Here is a 22,087-nt window from a genome sequence, read left to right on the forward strand (position 1 = left end):
CACACAACCCCACGCTCCATCACTCCCCCGCCGCCACACACACACACGCAACCCCACGCTCCATCACTCCCCGCCGCCGCACACACACACGCAACCCCACGCTCCATCACTCCCCGCCGCCGCACACACACACGCAACCCCACGCTCCATCACTCCCCGCCGCCGCACACACACACGCAACCCCACGCTCCATCACTCCCCCCGCCGCCGCACACACACACAACCCCACGCTCCATCACTCCCTCGCCGCCAATATCATTACCAATATTATTACTATTGTTACAATTACTACTGCTATTATTCCTATTATTATTATTATTATTATTATTATTGGTTGCCTCTAGAAATCTCGGAGCTCCAAAGGGCGAGAGAGCGCAGCGGTCACCTTGACCAAGAAATCCTGGCCTTAAGCAGCCGAATCCGCTCCTTCGACTTATCTTTGCTGCCCATTTACCAGGATCAGGTAGGTCTGGGTGTCTACATTTTGGGGGAACCATCGAGTCATAAATGATATCACTATATGATGGTTTTTATATCATATGCTAAATGTTTTGTAATTGTATTTTATGTTGTTTGGGGCATCGGGCTGAGAAAGGCGGTATATAAATACGGTAAATAAATAAATAATAACAATGCAAGAACTCTATGAAGTCCGTGCTTTACTGTGTATTATTATTATTATTATTATTATTATTATTATTATTATTATTTCAGGCCAGATGGTGAATCCCATGCATTAGGAGAGGCGGTTGTAATTACAGTGTATTATTATTATTATTTATCTCAGACCAGATGGTGAATCCCTCACATTAGAAGATTTGGGTTTTAATTACAATGTACTATTATTATTATTATTATTATTATTATTATTCAGGCCAGATGGTGAATCCCTTGCATTAGAAGATTTGGGTTTTAATTACAATGTATTATTATTATTATTATTATTATTATTCAGGCCAGATGGTGAATCCCATGCATTAGGAGAGGCGGGTTGTAATTACAGTCTATTATTATTATTATTATTTATCTCAGGCCAGATGGTGACCCTCACATTAAAAAATTGGGTTTTAATTACAATGTACTATTATTATTATTATTATTATTATTATTTCAAGCCAGAATCTCATGCATTAGGAGAGGCGGGTTGTTATTACAGTCTATTTTTTTTTATTTTTTTTATTTTTTTATTTATTTCAGACCAGATGGTAAATCCCTCACATTAGAAGATTTGGGTTTTAATTACAATGTATTATTATTATTATTATTATTATTATTATTATTATTATTATTATTCAGGCCAGAAGGTGAATCCCATGCATTAGGAGAGGCGGGTTGTAATTACAGTCTATTATTGTTATTATTATTATTATTATTATTATTATTATTATTATTATTTATTTCAGACCAGATGGTGAATCCCTCACATTAGAAGATTTGGGGTTTAATTACAATGTGTTGTTGTTGTTGTTGTTGTTGTTGTTATTCAGGCCAGAAGGTGAATCCCATGCATTAGGAGAGGCAGTATTATTATTATTATTATTATTATTTCAGACCAGATGGTGAATTCCTCACATTAGAAGATTTGAGTTTTAATTACAATGTATTATTATTGTTGTTGTTATTATTATTATTAGTAGTAGTAGTAGTAGTAGTAGTAGTAGTATTCAGGCCAGATGGTGAATCCCATGCATTAGGAGAGGCGGGTTGTAATTACAGTCTATTATTATTATTATTATTTATCTCAGACCAGATGGTGAATCCCTCACATTAGAAGATTTGGGGTTTAATTACAATGTATTATTATTATTATTATTATTATTATTATTATTATTCCTCCTCAGACCAGCCTTGGCCTGAGTCCGGTGCAGCAGACGCTTCTGGACGCCTCGGAGGAGGCCGGTTCCACCTTCACCTCGGACGGCGACGAGGATGACGACTTCAGCGACCCCAAGACCGAAGACCTGGACATGGAACTGGAACTGGAGCTGCTCCGGCGCCCCCAGGAAGAGAGAGACCACCTCAAAGGGATGGTGTTCACTCCAGAGGAAGCCCAGCAGGAGGTATAGAATGTCAGAACTTCCCCAGACACTCTATTCTAATGGGTTCATACTAGGATTGTATTGGTCTTTTCTGCTGCAGCATTAAGTCCAGTCATGTCCGACTCCGGGGAACTTTACAGCTATTAGAGATAGCTGTTGGAGGTGTGAATTATTATCATCATCATCATCATCATCATCATCAGTTACGTCCTGGTGCAGTTTGGGGGAGGTGGACAATGGATTATGGGATCTGTAGTACTTTCAAACAGTGTGGCCCCCAACAAAGACCAATAAAGATCAAACTTGGCACACTGAGCCCCCATGACCCACTCTACATCCTACTGTGGTTTGGAGGAGGGCAGACCATGGATGATGGGACTTCAAGTACCTCCACTCGCTTTCTGAGACCACCGCAATCCTCATCCAATGGCTGAACAAGACCAAACTTGGCACACATAACCCCCATGACCCCTTTTACATCCTGGTGAGGTTTGGGAGAGGGCGGACAATGTATGATGGGATTTGTAGTACTTTCCAACCCAATGACCAATAAAGACCAAACTTGCCACACGGAGCCCCCATGACCCATTCTACATCCTACTGCAGCTTGGAGGAGGATGGACCATGAAAGATGGGACTTGAAGTACCTCAACTCATTTCCCTAGACTGCTACAACTCTCATCCAATGACTGATCAAGACCAAACTTGGCACATAGAGTCCCCATGACCCACTCTACATCCTGGTGCAGTTTCAAGGAGGACGGACCATGGATGATGGGACTTGAAGTACCTCCACTCACTTCCCGAGATCGCTGCGACCCTAATCCAATGACTGATCAAGTCCAATTTTGGCTCACATAGCACCCATGACCCACGCTACAACCTGGTGCAGTTTGGAGGAGGATGGACCACAGATGATGGGACTTGAAGTAACTTTACTCACTTCCCGAGACTGCTGTGACCCTCATTCAATGACTGATCAAGACGAAACTTTGCATACAGAGTCCCCATGACCCACTCTACATCCTGGTGCAGTTTGGAGGAGGGCAGAGAGAGCATGGATGGTGAGACTTGAAGTACCTTCACTCACTTCCCGAGACCACTGCGAACCTCCTCCCAATGATCAAGACCAAACTTGGCACACAGAGTCCCCATGACCCACTCTACCTCCTGGTGCAGTTTGGAGGAGGATGGACCATGGACGATGGGACTCGCAGTGCCTTCACTAACCCCCTGAGAGCACTGCGAGCCACATAAATAACTGATAAAGACCAACCTTGACACACAATGCCTTTATCAAATAACCCGGGCAACGCCAGGTCCCCAAGCTAGTTAATCTCCGGGGAAGTTTACAGCTATCTCTAATAGCTGTAAACTTCCCCGGAGTCGGACATGACTGGACTTAATGTCAGGGGAAAACCTTTACCTTTGCTTATAATGGTTTCCCTAGACACTATATTCCTATGGATGCAGCCTAGAATGGTGTGTTATTATGTTTATTAATACCCTGTTCATGGTCCACCAAGACTCCTAAATCCCTTTTGCATGGACTAGGTAATATAATGGCTTCCCCAGACACTATATTCCTACAGATGCAGCATTGGCCTTTTCTGCTGCAGCATCATACTCTTCCCTCATGTTTGTCCTACTGGTCCTACTGGTCAGTCGTAAGGCCGAACAGGGCATAGGGTTACAGCCTGTGTTGGACGGGGTCGCACTCCCCCTGAAGGCGCAGGGAGTGACCCTGGACTCATCGCTGAGCCTGGAAGCCCAGGTCTCGGCGGTGGCCAGGAGAGCTTTTGCACAATTAAAACTTGTGCGCCAGTTGCGCACGTACCTTGGGAAGCCTGATCTGGCCACAGTGGTCCACGCTCTTGTTACATCCCGAATAGACTACTGCAACACTCTCTACGTGGGGTTGCCCTTGAAGACTGTTTGGAAACTTCAACTGGTCCAGCGAGCCAGATTGCTCACTGGAGCGTCATACAGGGAGCACACCACCCCCTGCTGTGCCAGCTCCACTGGCTGCCGGTTCAGTTCCGAGCACAATTCAAGGTGCTGGTTTTGACCTACAAAACCCTATACGGTTCCGGTCCAGCGTATCTGTCTGAATGCATCTCCCTCTACGTCCCAGTTTGAGATCATCTGGGAAGGCCCTGCTATCACAAGTGAGGTTGGTGGGGACGGGGAGCAGGGCCTTCTCAGTGGTGGCCCCTCAGGGGTGAGAAGGACCGGGTAGAAGTAACCGAAATAAATAAATAAATAAATTTGTGGTCCACTATGGATTCCAAGTGTCATGGCTTCCCTCCATCTAGACACAAGCCAAACATGAGCCGAGAGTGTGATTTGCGCACCAAAACAAGCCAATGTGATTGTAGGCTGTGTCCGGATAGTGTCCAGATAGTGTTATTTATTTATTTATTTATTTATTTTCTTTATTTGTATACCGCAGTTTCTCAGCCCGTAGGCGACTCAACGCGGTTAACAACAAGAGCAAAAATTCAGTGCTAACAACATACACTATTTAAAAACAATTAACACCGTAGTATACTAAGTAATTACACATCAATAAACAACACATTAACATCTCGTAACTAGAATCGTGATCCAACTCGTCATCTGTAATTCCGTTTTCCTATATTCATTATATTCATTGCACTGCTTCTCCGAACGCCTGTTCAAATAGCCAGGTTTTCAGTTTTCTTCGAAACACCATTAACGAGGGGGCCGATCTAATGTCCATGGGAAGGGTGTTCCACAGCCGAGGGGCCACCACTGAGAAGGCCCTGTCCCTCATCCCCGCCAAACTCGCCTGTGATGCAGGTGGGATCAAGAGCAGGGCCTCCCCAGAGGATCTTAAAGTCCTGCTGGGTTCATAGGCGGAGATATGTTCGGATAGGTAACTTGGGCCAGAACCATTTAGGGCTTTATAGGCCAACGCCAGCACTTTGAATTGGGCCCAGTAGCAAATTGGTAGCCAGTGGAGCTAGTGCAGCAGAGGACTTGTATGCTCCCTGCAGTAGTCTAAACGGGATGTAACCAGAGCGTGGACTACCGTGGACAAGTCAGACTTCCCAAGGTACGGGCGCAGCTGGCGCACAAGCTTTAGCTGTGCAAATGCTCCCCTGGTCACCGCCGAAACCTGGGGTTCCAGGTTCAGCGTCACACCCAAGCTGCGAACCTGCGTCTTCAGGGGGAGTGCGACCCCATCCAACACAGGCTGTAACCCTATGCCCTGTTCGGCCTTGCGACTGACCAGGAGGACCTCTGTCTTGTCTGGATTCAGTTTCAATTTGTTCGCCCTCATCCAGACCGTCACAGCGGCCAAGCACTGGTTCAGGACCTGGACAGCCTCCTTAGTAGCAGGTGGGAAGGAATGACAGAGTTGGACATCATCTGCGTACAGATGACACCGTACCCCGAAACTCCGGATGATCTCCCCCAGCGGCTTCATGTAGATGTTAAACAACATGGGAGACAATATTGAGCCCTGAGGAACCCCACAAGACAAAGGTTGTGGTGTTGAACAGGTGTCTCCCAGTAACACCTTCTGAGATCGGCCCTCTAGGAATGACTGGAGCCACTGCAGAACAGTTCCTCCAAGGCCCATCCCCGCGAGGCATCCCAGAAGGATACCGTGGTCGACGGTATCGAAGGCCGATGAGAGGTCCAGCAGCACCAGCAGGGACACACTCCCCCTGTCGAGCTCCCGGCGAAGATCATCCACTAAGGCGACCAAGACTGTCTCGGTACCATGTCCCGGCCTAAAGCCAGACTGTGCCAGGTCTAGATAATCCATGTCTACCAAGAATACCTGGAGTTGTGAGGCCACCACACGTTCCAAGACTTTGCCCAAGAAGGGGAGATTGGAAACTGGCCAAAAGTTGTCGAATTTAGTGGGGTCCAGTGATGGTTTTTTCAACAGCAGTTTTATTATAGCTTGTTTTAAGCTCGCTGGAATTTTGCCTTCCCGAAGGGAAGCATTAACCACCACCTTAACCCACTCAGCCAATCCCCCTCTGGCCTCCTTTAGAAGCCAGGATGGGCAGGGGTCTAGGATGCATGTGGTTGGCCGCATTCCTCCAAGTATCTTGGAGGAATGAATCCATCAAAACTGGACAAGCAGGTGCTTGTGTTACCTCCTCAGAGACTGCCGTTAATATGGTATCCAGACCAGAGCGGATCAAAGCGACTTTGTCTGCAAAGAACTGAGCAAAAGCTTCACAGCGAGCTGCCGAGTCACCAGGGCTCCCATCCTGAATGGTGGGTTTTAAAAGGCTTCTGACAACTCGGAACAGTTCAGCCGGACGGTTCTTTGCAGATGCAATAGTGGCCGCAAAGAAGGACTTCTTTGCGGCTTTTATTGCCGCGGCATATGCCCTTAAAAAGGACACAAATCGTGTTCGATTTGGCTCGCTTGGATCTGAACGCCTGTTACTGCCTTCCTTCCCAGATTGCAGAGCTGCAGCTGAAGCTGAAGGAGTCCCAGGAGCAGATACAACTCTGTGAGTCCCAGGCATTGGAGAGGAAACGGCTGGAAGAAGAAGTGGAAGAGTTCCGGGAAAAGGAGGCGGAGGCTTGGCATCAGATGCAGGAGGAGCAGCAGAAAAGGTGGGGGAAACCTTCCTTGTTTTTAATTCACTTTGCAGCACCGTTTTTGTTTCTGTTTTGTTGTAAGCATCATTTCCTGATTGGTTACGTTTAGCAATACATAAAATATTTATCAAAAGGAAGAGGGAGTATGGTTGTGGAAATAGTTGTATAGGTTTGACTTTCACTTTAATTTAGTTGTTAAAAAATATCCTACTGATTCTATAACAGCAACAACAATTTTTATTGATTACCAGTTGGCCTTATCAAAAACAGACAGTGCAAACACAACATATAACATACAACATACATCTGGTCCTATTAAAATAGAATACAAATATATAGGAATTTATCAACTTAAAAGCAATGTAGCTTAGCCGTAGATATATGCACCAACTATCCTTGTCTCCCCTATACTGCATCCCAATCCGAGCTATGTACTCTGATCTCCTTTTAGCAGCTTTAAACAAAGCAAACAAAGCAACAGTCACAGCAGCTAGTTTTAAACACTCATTCAGATTCCTAGTGCCCTTTAAGACAAGGCTTACCTGAAGCCATTTTGTTCCCTTCTGCTTCAGGTAAGCCTTGTCTTAGAGGGCACTAGGAATCTGAGTGAGTGTTTAAAATTAGCTGCTGTGACTGTTGCTTTGTTTGAGAGGCGGGGCGATATAATACAACGGCGGTACGATATAACGGCGCTCCATGCAGTCATGCCGGCCACATGACCTTGGAGGTGTCTACGGACAACGCTGGCTCTTCGGCTTAGAAATGGAGATGAGCACCAGAGTCCCAGAGTCAGACATGACTGGACTTAATGTCAGGGGACTACCTTTACCTTTACCTTTTTACAATATAATCTACTACTACTACTATATAATTATATATTCTATTTTACATGTAATATTACTAATAATATTATTATAATGTAATGGTATAGTACAATATAGTAAGATAAAATACTGAAATTGTACTATGCTAATCTATATAAATAAAAATGTAATGTTCGATTGTGGGATTGAAATAACTCAAAAACCACTGGACGAATTAACACTTATTTGGACACAAGACACCTATTAGGCCAATGAGTGTCCGTCACCCCTAAAACACACACAAAAAAACCAGCAGAACGGACTTAAAACCCCCCAAAATAAACTATATATACATATGGTATCCTTGAAGTGACTGGATTGACCTTGAAGAAGCTGGGGGTGGTGACGACCGACAGGGAGCTCTGGCGTGGACTGGTCCATGAAGTCACGAAGAGTCAGAAACGACCGAACGAATGAACAACAACAACACACATACACTCATATACATACACACACACACACATTCATACATACACACACACACATATATATACACAAGCACACAGAAATATATACATACATATACACATGCACACATACACACACACAAGCACACACAAATGTACACATACACATGCACACATACAGACACACACACATATATACACAAGCACACAGAAATATATACATACATATACACATGCACACATACACACACACAAGCACACAGAAATATACACATACATATACACATGCACACATACATACACACATATTTACATATACACATGCATACATACGCACATATACATATATATGTACACATATATACACAAGTACACACATATACACAATATACATATACACATATAAACACAGAAATACACAAATATATAAACACGTATACACACATATATACACACATATGCACACACACATATATACCCATCTGTCTATCTATATATTTGTGTATATGTGTATATATGTGTGTTTGCATATATAGATAGATTAGATAGATACAGATATAGATGGGTTTAATAATAATAATAATAATAATAATAATAATAATAATAATAATTTGCAAAGACTCTGGTACAAGCCAGTAAAGGTGGTCCCAATGGGGATCGGCACACTGGGTGCAGTGCCTAAAGTCCTTGGCTTGCGCTTAAACAATCAGCGCTGACAAAATTATTATTATTATTATTATTATTATTATTAATAGATAATAATAATAGATAATAATTTAATAGGAATTCTATCTTTCCAGAAGGGGGTTGAACTGGGTGGTCTCGGGTTTCTTCCAATAATAATAATAATAATAATAATAATAATCCCAGGCAATCCCAGGCGACAGCAGAATGGAAACTGGGAAAATATGACACAATACGAGGATTGTGCAAAGACTCTGGCACAAGCCAGTCAAGTGATCGGCACACTGGGTGTAGTGCCTCAGGACCTTGGCCTGCACTTAAACACAATCGGTGCTGACAAAATTACTATCTGCCAGCTGCAAAAGGCCGCCTTCCTGGGATCTGCACATATTATTTGCCGATACATCACACAATCCTAGGCACTTGGGAAGTGTCCGACGTGTGAGCCAATACAACAGCCAGCAGAGTGATCTTGTCCGCTGTGGACTCATCTTGTTGTGTTTCTAATAATAATAATAATAATAATAATAATAATAATAATAATAATAAAATAATAATAATAATAATAATAATAATGATATTATGTTGTTTACTGGAGTTTTCATAGGAATTATTAACCTGAATATAATAACAATAATATTATTAATAATAATAATTCTATTTTGTTGTTTACTGGAGCCTTCATAGGAATTATCAGCCTGAAATTAATAATAATAATAATAATAATAATAATAATAATAATAATGCTATTTTGTTGTTTACTGGAGCCTTCATAGGAATTATTAACCTGAAATTAATAATAATAATAATAATAATAATAATAATAATAATAATGCTATTTTGTTGTTTACTGGAGCCTTCATAGGAATTATTAACCTGAAATTAATAATAATAATAATAATAATAATAATAATGCTATTATGTTGTTTACTGGAGCCTTCATAGGAATTATTAACCTGAAATTAATAATAACAATAATAATAATAATAATAATAATAATAATAATTCTACTTTGTTGTTTACTGGAGCCTTCATAGGAATTATTAACCTGAATATAATAACAATAATATTAATAATAATAATTCTACTTTGTTGTTTACTGGAGCCTTCATAGGAATTATCAACCTGAAAATAATAATAATAATAATAATAATGATGATGATGATGATGATGATAATAATAATAATATGTGGAAACATTCCCCCTCCTCCTTATACCTGAGCTAGGATATAACATTATGTAACAAAGTTATTATTATTCTCTGATTATTGTTGTTGTTTATTCAATCGCTTCCAACTCCTGGACCGTTGATAGCCCAGGGTAGGTCTTTTCCAATGGTATTTATTAGAAAATGTAATTTCATGTTTTGGGTTTGATTAATGGTCCCATTTGACAATACATAAGAATGTGGGTGGACGACAACTCCCATCATCCTCTGCCATTGCACTCCAAACCACACCAATGTGTAGAGTTGGCCATGATGTGCCAAGCTTGGTCCGGATCCATCGCCATTTGGGTTCACAGGTCTCTCTGGGTGCGGGCGCACTACAACTCCCATCATCCATTATCAATGCCCTTTTCCTCCCGCCAGGAAGGCCCTGGATCATCAGATGGAGGAGCTGCTGCAGGAAATGACTCTCCAAAAGGAGAAGGAGGCCCATCTGGAGGGGAAATGTGCCGAGTTCCAGGTCCGGGCCCAGCAGCAAGAGTCCCGGATCCGGGTCTTGGAGGAGGAGAAGAAGACCCTCTCCAATGAGGTGAGCTAGAACCCATCCTAGAACCAGAATCCCCTAAAAAAGCTACTTTTCCCAGCATGAAAACGAGACTCTTGCAAGCAAAATCAAGAGAGTACTGTTCAGGTCAATAGCATGAAAGTGACCTGTGTTACTTTTCTCCGTTGTGGTCACTGTGAATCGCACGTATGGTACTAAACCCCATCCTTGCGTAGTCAGCTTCGGATATCTGCGAATTTTCAGGTGAACACGGTTACAGGTAAGCAAAGTAAGGTAAAGCATACTTCGTGACCGCATCTCCATATACGAACCCACATGATCCCTTCAATCATCCGGAGAGGCCCTGCTCTCGATCCCACCAGCATTGCAGGCGCGGTTGGTGGGGACGAGAGAGAGGGCCTTTTCAGTGGTGGCCCCTCGACTCTGGAACTCACTCCCTAAAGACATCAGGCAGGCCCCAACTCTGGCAGTCTTCAGGAGGAGCTTGAAGACGTGGTTGTTCCAGTGTGCCTTCCCGGAATAATGATCCCATAGCACTTTATCCTCCAAAGCACTTTACATTTCTTTAGGTCTGCTCGTATGCCCTTCCACAAACACCACTATCACCTCTTTGTCCATGTCCCAGCATTACTTCCAATTTTAATTTTACATTTGGCCTTCCCACTGTTTTTAATTGTGAGACCACCGTTGTTCAGCGTGTGATTGTGTCTGATGTTCATGTTAATGCTGACGTTTCAAATAATAATAATAATAATACTTTATTTTCCTGTCGTGGTCAGCTGTGATTTGCACATATGGTATATTCCTGCGCTTGCGCAGGCAGCATCGAAATTATATTTCTGGCTGTCACAGCAGCAAGAATCTGCCTCGCTAGATACTGGAGAAAGGAGAAGATTCCGGAGATGGAGGAATGGGAATGGGAAATAAAATTCATGGAAGTAAAAAATATGGACAGATTAGGGTACTTAATAAAAAAACACAAAGGACAACCACAAAATGAAACAGACTGGACATTAGTAGAGGAATATTTTAAAAAAGAAATGACTCAGAATTAAAAATGTAAGGAAAGAAAATTCCACAGACCAAAGAAGAACTGAAGGAATCGAATAAGAATTTGAAGAGGGTAAGAAAGAAAAGGACGCTCCCCGCCAAAGACACTAGGAAGTTAGACCGAAGGAAGAGGGGAACCACATCTTGTGGCTCCCAATACTTTTTAATACACCTAGTTTCCCTTTCTGCACTTCTATCTGATTTCCCACCTCTAGCTATACTGGACTACCCTTCCCTCCCTACCCTAATCCCCAACCCTACTTAACCCTCACTTCCCTTCCTTCCCCCTTCCTCCCTCTTTTCCCCTCTGATTTTATCTGCAACGATTTCTTCAAATTTTATGTATGGAAAATCTAATAAAGATTATTTTAAAAAAAAAAAGAAATTCTCGAGACCAAAAAGACCGTTAGTGTAGCCCCGCCCACTTCCCCCGTCAGCATAAATAGCCCGTGGGAGGGGCTGCCATTCAGTTCTTCCAATCCGCCGCTATAAGCAGCTAGGAAATTGAGACTCAACGAACTGTCCTCAATTTAATTTAAATTAGAAATCCGGAAATTAGAAACAATAAGAGCGATGTCCACTACCTCCTTTAAAAAATGTGTGTCATGTCCTAATAAGTTTCCGGACAACAACGCTCATATTAATTGTCTAACATGCTTGGAAGAAGCACATCTTACTCAAACCTGTACCATCTGCAGGGCTTTCACGCCCCAAACAAGAAAGAATAAGTTCATAAAACCTAAGAAATTTCGAATGGTGTCACTAAAAACAATTCTCCCATTATTAAATAAAAATGTTTGGTTTGCAACAGTGGATTTGAAGGACGCTTATTTCCATATCTCAATTTACACAGAACATTGCTCGCTAGTATACCATATGTGCGAATTCACAGCTGATCACTCGGGAAATTACGTTTACAGGTAAGCAACCTATATTTATACCCCGCCACCATCTCCCTAAAGGGCCAAGCCCATCTGTGGTGAAGTGTGAATTTTAACCTACAGTTATGTATAATTATAGATAGGTGTTTAAAACGGTATGTATTTAAAATAGCATAACTGGGGGGATGGTAGCCAGCTCAGCTCACTCTGAGCTGGGTTGCCATGGAAAAAGGGGCAGAGCCAACTGCCACTTGGCAGGGCAGGCATTTTAAAGCAGTCAGTCTGTAGTCGGAGAACTACAGGGAAGGCTGATTCTACAGTGTTGAGAATCAGGAAGGTTTAGGCTTTTAGCCTGTGTGGTTTAGATAGGTCAAGTTGACTTATTTAGATTAGTGGTTAGTGTATGAGTAAAAGGGGGGGGGGGAGCAACCCAGTAAGCATCTTTAGTGCAACAGAAATAACACAAGGAAGCTAGTACCTGAAATGATCTGTTAATGAAAAAAACACATTTTGAAGGAAAATAAGTTTAAAACTTAAGAGGAAGCAACAGTCCTCTTAAGAGTTGTTTTATGAAATGTTGCTACTAAGAGGTTGCAACGTACTTTATCTAAGTTGTTGTAAGGATCAATGTTGTTTGTGCTATAACTTTAAGTTGCTATAAGGTTCAAGACTGTTTGTGCTACAGCTGTTTCAGTTAATTGAAAAGTTAATTGAGAGTATTATTTTGATGTGTATAAAGATAGCTACTGTGTGTTTAGCTTCTTTGCCATTGTGCCTTTATGCTATTGTGTATCTATGCCTCTGCGTGTCATTCTGCCTTGTGTAAGCCGGGGACTATCTTCAGATGTCCTGCGAAGACACAGCCATGAGAAGAGGACAAGGATTCCTGCTTATCTCAGCTGAGTAATGATATCTCACAGAAGATATTGTTTCATGTTACTTTTGTGGAAACAGCAATCCTGCTATTTTGTTTTATATGCTGCCAATACTACAATATTTTCTTTTCTACTTTAAGCCGAAGTCTCGTGTGTTTTTCTTTTATGAGCCAATTCATCACACACACAGTTAACTGGGCTAAAGTCAATCTGCATGCTACTTATGCTAACGCGTGACATGAAATGTTATAAATGTAACCACCAAATAAATGTGCCTCTAGGAGTTAAGAAATATTGAAACCATTAAGCTTCTTCTATACTTCAATAATCTTGTTACAGTTTTTCTTAAAGCCAAGTCTCTGTTACAAATACTTTCAAGTCAAGTTGCGCTACACATTGAAGAAAGACCAACAAAGTATTACAAGCTATTAGCTGTGTTATCAATTTGGTAAATCCATTATAACTAGTAGGAGACCCTGATAAATCAGGGACGTCCCTACTGCTCCTGGTGGCGTCTTTGCAAAGCGGTGGCTTCTTTACACCATCAAATACAACAATACATCAACAACAAGCAAGCAAATAATAATAATAATAATAATAATAATAATAATAATATCTGGAAAAGTGAGATGGCAGAAGAATAATTGAAATTGTTCCTAGCAAATCAGAACAGGATCTGCCTTCTTTTCCCAGCTTCTCTGCTGCCAGACGGACCGCACCACTCTCTTGGAGCAGATTGTGGTTTTGCAGCGGGAGAAAGAAGGCCTTCTCAAGCAGATGCTGCGCCTCCGAAAGAGGATGGATGCCTCTGCCAGGTAATGAGGATTCCCCATTATTATTATTATTATTATTATTATTATTATTATTATTATTAGAGTTAGAGGGGACCCCCCCCAGAGGCCATTTAGTCCAACCCTCTTCTGCCAGGCAGGAAGACAGAATTACATTATTATTATTATTATTATTATTATTATTATTAGAATTAGAATTAGAGTTGGAAGGGACCCCAGAGACCATCTAGACCATCTAGTTCTACCAAGCACGAAGACAGAATTACGTTGTTGTTGTTATTATTATTATTATTATTATTATTATTATTATTATTAGAGTTAGAGTTAGAAGGGACCCCCAGAGGCCATTTAGTCCAACCCTCTTCTGCCAGGCGGAAGATGGAATTACATCATCATCATCATTATTATTATTATTATTATTAGGATTGGAAGGGACCCCCGGAGGCCATCTAGTCCAACCCTCTTCTGCCAGGCAGGAAGATGGAATTACATTTTTATTATTATTATTATTATTATTATTATTATTATTATTATTATTAGGATTGGAAGGGACCCCAGAGGCCATCTAGTCCAACCCTCTTCTGCCAGGCAGGAAGAAGGAATTACATTATTATTATTATTATTATTATTATTATTAGAATTAGAATTAGAGTTGGAAGGGACCCCAGAGACCATCTAGACCATCTAGTTCTACCAAGCACAAAGACAGAATTACGTTGTTGTTGTTGTTGTTGTTATTATTATTATTATTATTATTAGAGTTAGAAGGGACCCCCAGAGGCCATCTAGTCCAACCCTCTTCTGCCAGGCAGGAAGAGGGAATTACATTATTATTATTATTATTATTAGAATTAGAATTAGAGTTGGAAGGGACCCCAGAGACCATCTAGACCATCTAGTTCTACCAAGCACGAAGACAGAATTACGTTGTTGTTGTTGTTGTTGTTGTTGTTGTTGTTATTATTATTATTATTATTATTATTAGAGTTAGAAGGGACCCCCAGAGGCTATCTAGTCCAACCCTTTTCTACCAAGCAGGAAGAAGGAATTACATTATTATTATTATTATTATTATTATTAGAATTAGAGTTGGAAGGGACCCCAGAGACCATCTAGACCATCTAGTTCTACCAAGCACGAAGACAGAATTACGTTGTTGTTGTTGTTATTATTATTATTATTATTATTATTAGAATTAGAATTAGAGTTGGAAGGGACCCCAGAGACCATCTAGACCATCTAGTTCTACCAAGCACGAAGACAGAATTACGTTGTTGTTGTTGTTGTTGTTATTATTATTAGAATTAGAGTTAGAAGGGACCCCCAGAGACCATCTAGACCATCTAGTTCTACCAAGCAGGAAGACAGAATTAAATTATTATTATTATTATTATTATTATTATTATTATTAGGCTCATAGAGATGGAAGGGACCCCCAAAGGACATCCAGTCCAACCCCTGAAAATCTCCTTCGAGGATGAGAGCTGTAGTGGAGATGGATCCACAGCTTAGGAGATCTGCGTGCCTTATTCCTCAAGGAGGTGTGCCTGACTTTCCTTCTGTCTCCATTCCTCAGGAAGCGCCAGGAGCGGAGGGAGCATCGCAAGGCCAAGCTCCGGCGGGTCAAAGAGGTCATCCTCTTGGAGCTGAAGCGGCGCGAGTCCTGCATCCAGAGCCTGGAGAACAAGCTCCATCTGGCCAGGGGCCACGCCGAAAAGGCAAGCATCTGGTTGGAAGGGGTCCCTTCCAAAGGCCATCCAGTCCAACCCCCTTCTGCTCTAAGAGAAGACACCATCGATTGTAATAATTATTATAATAGCAATAATCGCCATGATAAATACAAATAATAATAGCAAGAAAAATGGCAATGATAAATGCAAATAGTAATAAAAATAATAGCAATAATAAATAATAATAATAGCATTAATAGCAACTGTAAATACAAATAGTAATAATAGCAATCGATTAGTAATAATACAAATCGTAATAATTATAGCCATAGTAAATGCAAATAATAATAGCAAGAAAAATAGCAATGATAAATGCAAATAGTAATAAAACTAATAGCAATAAATAATAATAATAATAATAGCATTAATAGCAACTGTAAATACAAATAATAACAATTATAAATACAAATTGTAATAATAACAGCCATAGTAAATGCAAATAAAAATAGCAATTATAAATATAAACAGTAATAGGAATAACAGCAATGATAAATACAAATAATAATTGCAAGAAAAATAGCAATGATAAATGCAATTAGTAATAAAAATAATAGCAATAAATAATAATAATAATAATAGCATTAATAGCAACTGTAAATACAAATAGTAATAATAGCAATAATAACAGTTATAAATACAAATAATAGCAATTATAAATACAAATTGTAATAATAATAGCCATAGTAAATGCAAATAAAAATAGCAATTCTAAATACAAATAATAATAGCAATAACAGCAATGATAAATACAAATAATAATTGCAAGAAAATAGCAATGACAAGTGCAAATAGTAATAAAAATAATAGCAATGATAAATAATAATAGCAATAATAGCAACTATAAATACAAATAATAATAATAGCAGTAATAGCAATTATAAATACAAATCATAATAATTATAGCCATAGTAAGTGCAAATAATAATAATAGCAATTATAAATATAAACAGTAATAGCAATAACAGCAATGATAAATACAAATAATAATTGCAAGAAAAATAGCAATTATAAATGCAATTAGTAATAAAAATAATAGCAATGATAAATAATAATAGCAAATAATAATAATAATAAGAGCAATTATAAATACAAACAGTAATAGCAATAATAGCAACTATAAATACAAATAGTAATAATAGTAATAATAGCAATTCTAAATACAAATTGTAATAATAATAGCCATAGTTAATACAAATAATAATAATAGCAATGATAAATACAAACAATAATTGCAAGAAAAATAGCAATGACAAATGCAAATAGTACTAAAAATAATAACAATGATAAATAACAATAATAGCAACTATAAATACAAATAATAGCAACTATAAATACAAATAATGTCAATTATAAATGCAAATAAAAGCAATTATAAATACAAATAATAGCAATTCTAAATACAAATCGTAATAATTATAGCCATAGTAAATGCAAATAATAATAATAATAATAGCAATGATAAATACACATAATAATTGCAAGAATAATAGCAATGATAAATGCAAATAGTAATAAAACCTCACTACCTCTGAGGATGATTGCCATAGATGCAGGCGAAACGTCAGGAGAGAATGCCTCTAGACCATGGCCATATAGCCCGAAAAAACCTACAACAGCCCAGTAATAAAAATAACAGCAGTGATAAATAATAATAGCAATAATAGCAACTATTAGTAATAATAGCAATAATAGCAATTATAAATACATATAATAGCGATTATAAATACAAATAGTCATCATAATAATAACAATAATAGCAATATTAATGATAAAAGTAATGATAAATAATAATAACACAGCGGAAGAGACTTAAAAAGCCAAAAGACAATAATTACATTATAACGCATGCGCAAAATCACATATGCACACAATTATTATTATTATTTATTACTATTTACCACATTTATATTCCGCCTTTCTCAGCGACTCAGTACAGTTCACAAGAAGTTGAGAAGGCATATGGCAGAAGAAAGGAAGAAAAGAAAGAAGAAAGGGAGAGAAGGAGGATGGGAAAGAAGGGAGGAAGGAAGGAAAGGAAGGAAGGAAGGGAAGGTGTATGAAGGAAGGAAGGAGAAGTTGAGAAGGTATATGGCAGAAGAAAGGAAGAAAAGAAAGAAGAAAGGGAGAGAAGGAGGATGGGAAAGAAGGGAGGAAGGAAGGAAAGGAAGGAAGGAAGGGAAGGTGTATGAAGGAAGGAAGGAGAAGTTGAGAAGGTATATGGCAGAAGAAAGGAAGAAAAGAAAGAAGAAAGGGAGAGAAGGAGGATGGGAAAGAACGGAGAAAGGAAGGAAGGAAAGAAAGGGAGGGAGGGAGGGAGGGAAGGTGTATGAAGGAAGTAAGGAAGGAAAAGGTGAGAAGGCATATGAAACAAGAAAGGAAGGAAAGAAAGAAAGAAGAAAGGGAGAGAAGGAGGATAGGAAAGAACCGAGAAAGGAAGGAAGGAAGGAAGGAAGGAAGGAAGGAAGGAAGGAAAGGAAGGAAGGGAGGGAGGGAGGGAAGGTGTATGAAGGAAGGAAGGAGAAGTTGAGAAGGTATATGAAAGAAGAAAGGAAGGAAAGAAAGAAGAAAGGGAGAGAAGGAGGATGGGAAAGAAGGGAGGAAGGAAGGAAGGAAGGAAGGAAGGAAGGAAGGAAGGAAGGAAGGAAGGAGAAAGGAGGGAAGGGAAGGTGTATGAAGGAAGTAAGGAAGGAAAAGTTGAGAAGGCATATGAAACAAGAAAGGAAGGAAAGAAAGAAAGAAGAAAGGGAGAGAAGGAGGATGGGAAAGAAGGGAGAAAGGAAGGAAGGAGGAAAGGAAAGAAAGATAGAAAAGAAGAAGAAAGGGAAGGGGAAAGGGGGAAGGGAAGGTGTCAAAAGGAAGGAAGGAAGGAAAGAAGAAAAGAAGGAAAGAAAGAAGAAAACTGGGAAGGGGAAGGGAAGATGAAGGAAGGAAGGAAGGAAGGAAGGAAGGAAGGAAGGAAGGAAGGAAGGAAGGAAGGAGAAGTTGAGAAGGTATATGAAACAAGAAAGGAAGGAAAGGAAGAAGAAAGGGAAGGAGGATGGGAAAGAAGGGAGAAAGGAAGGAAGAAGAAAGGAGGGAAGTGAAGGTGTATGAAGGAAGGAAGGAGAAGTTGAGAAGGTATATGAAAGAAGAAAGGAAGGAAAGAAAGAAGAAAGGGAGAGGAGGATGGGAAAGAAGGGAGAAAGGAAGGAAGGAGGAAAGGAAAGAAAGATAGAAAAGAAGAAGAAAGGGAAGGGGAAGGGAAGGTGTCAAAAGGAAGGAAGGAAGGAAGGAAGGAAGGAAGGAAGGAAGGGGAATTTGGGAAGGGGAAGAGAGGAAAAAAGCGAAGGAAGAAGAGAAAGGGAGGGAGGGAAGAAAAGAAAGAAAGAAAGACTGGAAGTCAAGAGCGAAGGAAGGAAGGAAGGAAGGAAGGAAGGAAAGAGATAGGGAAGAAAGGAGGGAAAGAGGAAGGAAAATAAAAAGGGAGGAGGAAGGAAAGAGGAAGAGAAGGAAGGAGGAGAGAAGGAAAGAAAAAAGGGAAGGAAGATGGAGTAAAGGAAGAAGGGGAAGAAGGAGAGAAAGAGGGAGGGAAGGAAAGAAATAAAGAGAAGGAAGGATGGGAGCAAAAAGCTAAGGAAGGAAGTAAACAGGTAGAGAAGGAAGAAAGGAAAGAAAAAAGGAAATGAAGGAAGGAGAGAAAGAGGGAGAGAAGGTTGGCCACAGCAACGTGTGGCGGGTAAAGCTAGTAGTCATAATAAGAATATTACAATAATAACAACAACAATAATAATGATAAAAGTAATGATAAATAATAGCGACAATAAATACAAATATAATGATAATAATAGAAATAATAATAGCAATGGTCGTAGTAATCCTCCTCCTCCTCCTCTCTTTGCCTCTGACTTCAAGCTGAATGGGAACAACTGGACAACAACAACCGCACAACAACTGGAGGATTCAAGATCCCTTCTCCGTGTTTTCCTAACATGGATTTGGGGGATATGGGCTGCACGAAGGGAAGGTGGGGGTCTTGGGCCAAGTCTTACCTGACTTCCTGCCCCAATGCCTTGCAGATGTCCTCGGCCAACGGAGAGCTTCTGCAGCAGAGGAAGAGGCTCCTGGCGCAGTTGCAGGACTGCAAGGAGGAGGCCATCGAGCACAACCACACCCAGCAACGCCTCTGCGCCGTCCAGAGCAGGTGACCCCAGAGACCAGACCCCAGAGGCTATCTGTTGTACTCCAGGACAGGAAAACACTCCTTTTATTGAATAGGAAAACAATCCTTTTATTGAAGACTAGCTTGGGGACCCGGCGCTGCCCGGGTTATTTGAGAAAGTGGGTAATGGTGGTTCTGTATGCCAAGTTTGGTCTTTATTGGTCATTGGATGACGGTTGCATTGTTTTCAGGAAGTGAGTGAAGGTACTTGAAGTCCCATCATCCATGGTCAACCCTCCTCCAAACAGCAGCAGTATATAGAGTGGGTCATGGGGGCTCTGTGTGCCAAGTTTGGTCTTTATCAGTCATTGGATGAGGGTGGCAGTGGTTTCAGTAAGTGAGTGAAGGTACTGCAAGTCCCATCATCCAAAGTCCATCCTCCTTCAAACTACAGCAGGATGCAGAGTGGGTCATGGGGGCTCTGTGTGCTAGGTTTGGTCTTGATTGGTCATTGGATGACTGTTGCAGAAGTCTTGAGATGTGAGTGGAGGTACTTGAAGTCCCATCATCCATAGTCTGTTCTCTCCCAAACCTCACCAGAATGTTGAGTTGGCCAAGGGGGCTCTCTGTGCCAAGTTTGGTCTTTCTTGGTATTTGGATAAGTGTCACTGTGGTTTCAGGAAATGAGTGAAGTTACTGGAAGTCCCATCATCCATCGTCCGTCCTCCTCCAAACAGCATCGGGATGTACAGTTGTTCATGGGGGCTCTGTGTGCCAAGTTTGGTCTTGATTGGACATTAGATGAGGGTTGTAGCAGTCTTTGGGAGTGGAGGTACTTGAAGTCCCATCATCCATGGTCTGTCCTCCTCGAAAGTGCGCCAGGATGTAGAGTGGGTCATGGGGACTCTGTGTGCCAAGTTTGGCCTTGATCAGTCATTGGCGAGGGTCTCAGTGGTCTTAGGAAGTGAGTGAAGTGACTGCAAGTCCCATCATCCATTTCCAAATTTTTCCAAACTGCACCAGGATGTAGAGTGGGTCATGCGGGCTCTCTGTGCGAATTGTGATCCTGACCCATCACTATTGGCAGTTGTAATGGTCTCAGCAAGGGAGTGCAGGTATTGCAAGTCCCATCGTCCATGGTGCATTCTCCCCAAACCGCACCAGGATGTAGAGTGCATCATAGAGACTCAAGTGTGTCAAGTTTGGTCTTTATCGATGATTGGATGAGGGTTGCAGTGGTCTCAGGAATTGAGCAAAGATACTGCAAGTCCCATAATCCATGGTCCATCCCTGGCCAAAACACACCAGGACATAAAGTGGGTCATGAGAGGTCTATCTGCCAAGTTTGGTCCCGATCAGTCATTGGATGAGGTTAACAGCGGTCTCAGAATGTGACTGATGGCACTGCAAGTCCCATCATCCATTGAAGATAATTTAAAAAAAAACAGCAAAGTAAAAAAGCTCTTTAAAGAAATAGGTAAATCCAATTAGGTGAGAAGATAAGCCGGAACAAATTAGTCCACGGTAGAGTTCAGCAAAGTCCTTGTGTGAGAGAATTGGCCATCTGCAAGGACGTTGCCCAGGGGACGCCTGGATGTTTTGATGTTTTATCATCCTTGTGGGAGGCATCTCTCATGTCCCCGCCTGAGGAGCTGGAGCTAATAGAGGGAGCTCACCCGTGCTCTCCACGGATTCGAACCTGCGACCTGTCGGTCTTCAGTCCTGCCGGCATAGGGGTTTAACCCACTGCGCCACCGGGGGCTCCATACATAGAATAATAAAGACTCGGAATATAAAAGCAAACCAGTCGCTTAGGCGTTCTGCCAGGCTCAAAGAAAGAATGATAAGGGATTCAAGGCTAAAACGAAACCCATTTCTGGCTGCTTAGGACGTAGCGTAATTAGGAGTCAGAATAGAAAGGCAAACCAGTCGCTTAGGCGTTCTGCCAGGCTCAAAGAAAGAATGATAAGGGATTCAAGGCTAAAACGAAACCCATTTCTGGCTGCTTAGGACGTAGCGTAATTAGGAGTCAGAATAGAAAGGCAAACCAGTCGCTTAGGCGTTCTGCCAGGCTCAAAGAAAGAATGATAAGGGATTCAAGGCTAAAACGAAACCCATTTCTGGCTGCTTAGGACGTAGCGTAATTAGGAGTCAGAATAGAAAGGCAAACCAGTCGCTTAGGCGTTCTGCCAGGCTCAAAGAAAGAATGATAAGGGATTCAAGGCTAAAACGAAACCCATTTCTGGCTGCTTAGGACATAGCGTAATTAGGAGTTAGAATAGAAAGGCAAACCAGTCGCT

The 22,087-nt window shown here is 40.9% G+C and overlaps 1 protein-coding gene across 1 annotated transcript in view; it reads left to right on the forward strand.

Moving 5' to 3' along the window:
- The first annotated feature begins 349 nt into the window (after positions 1-349).
- The window catches only part of LOC137097763 (coiled-coil domain-containing protein 30-like), a 32,855-nt gene continuing 11,117 nt past the window's right edge, over positions 350-22,087 (forward strand). The window contains exons 1-7 of the mRNA XM_067472840.1: positions 350-463; positions 1,842-2,060; positions 6,493-6,650; positions 10,181-10,346; positions 13,822-13,943; positions 15,496-15,637; positions 19,705-19,829. Of these exons, the coding sequence (XP_067328941.1) occupies positions 1,968-2,060; positions 6,493-6,650; positions 10,181-10,346; positions 13,822-13,943; positions 15,496-15,637; positions 19,705-19,829 (806 nt within the window). The 5' untranslated portion in view covers positions 350-463; positions 1,842-1,967. The remainder of the gene's footprint in view (positions 464-1,841; positions 2,061-6,492; positions 6,651-10,180; positions 10,347-13,821; positions 13,944-15,495; positions 15,638-19,704; positions 19,830-22,087) is intronic.

The sequence above is a fragment of the Anolis sagrei genome, chromosome 13 (genome assembly GCF_037176765.1).
Source record: "Anolis sagrei isolate rAnoSag1 chromosome 13, rAnoSag1.mat, whole genome shotgun sequence".
Classification (NCBI taxonomy): Eukaryota; Metazoa; Chordata; class Lepidosauria; order Squamata; family Dactyloidae; genus Anolis; species Anolis sagrei.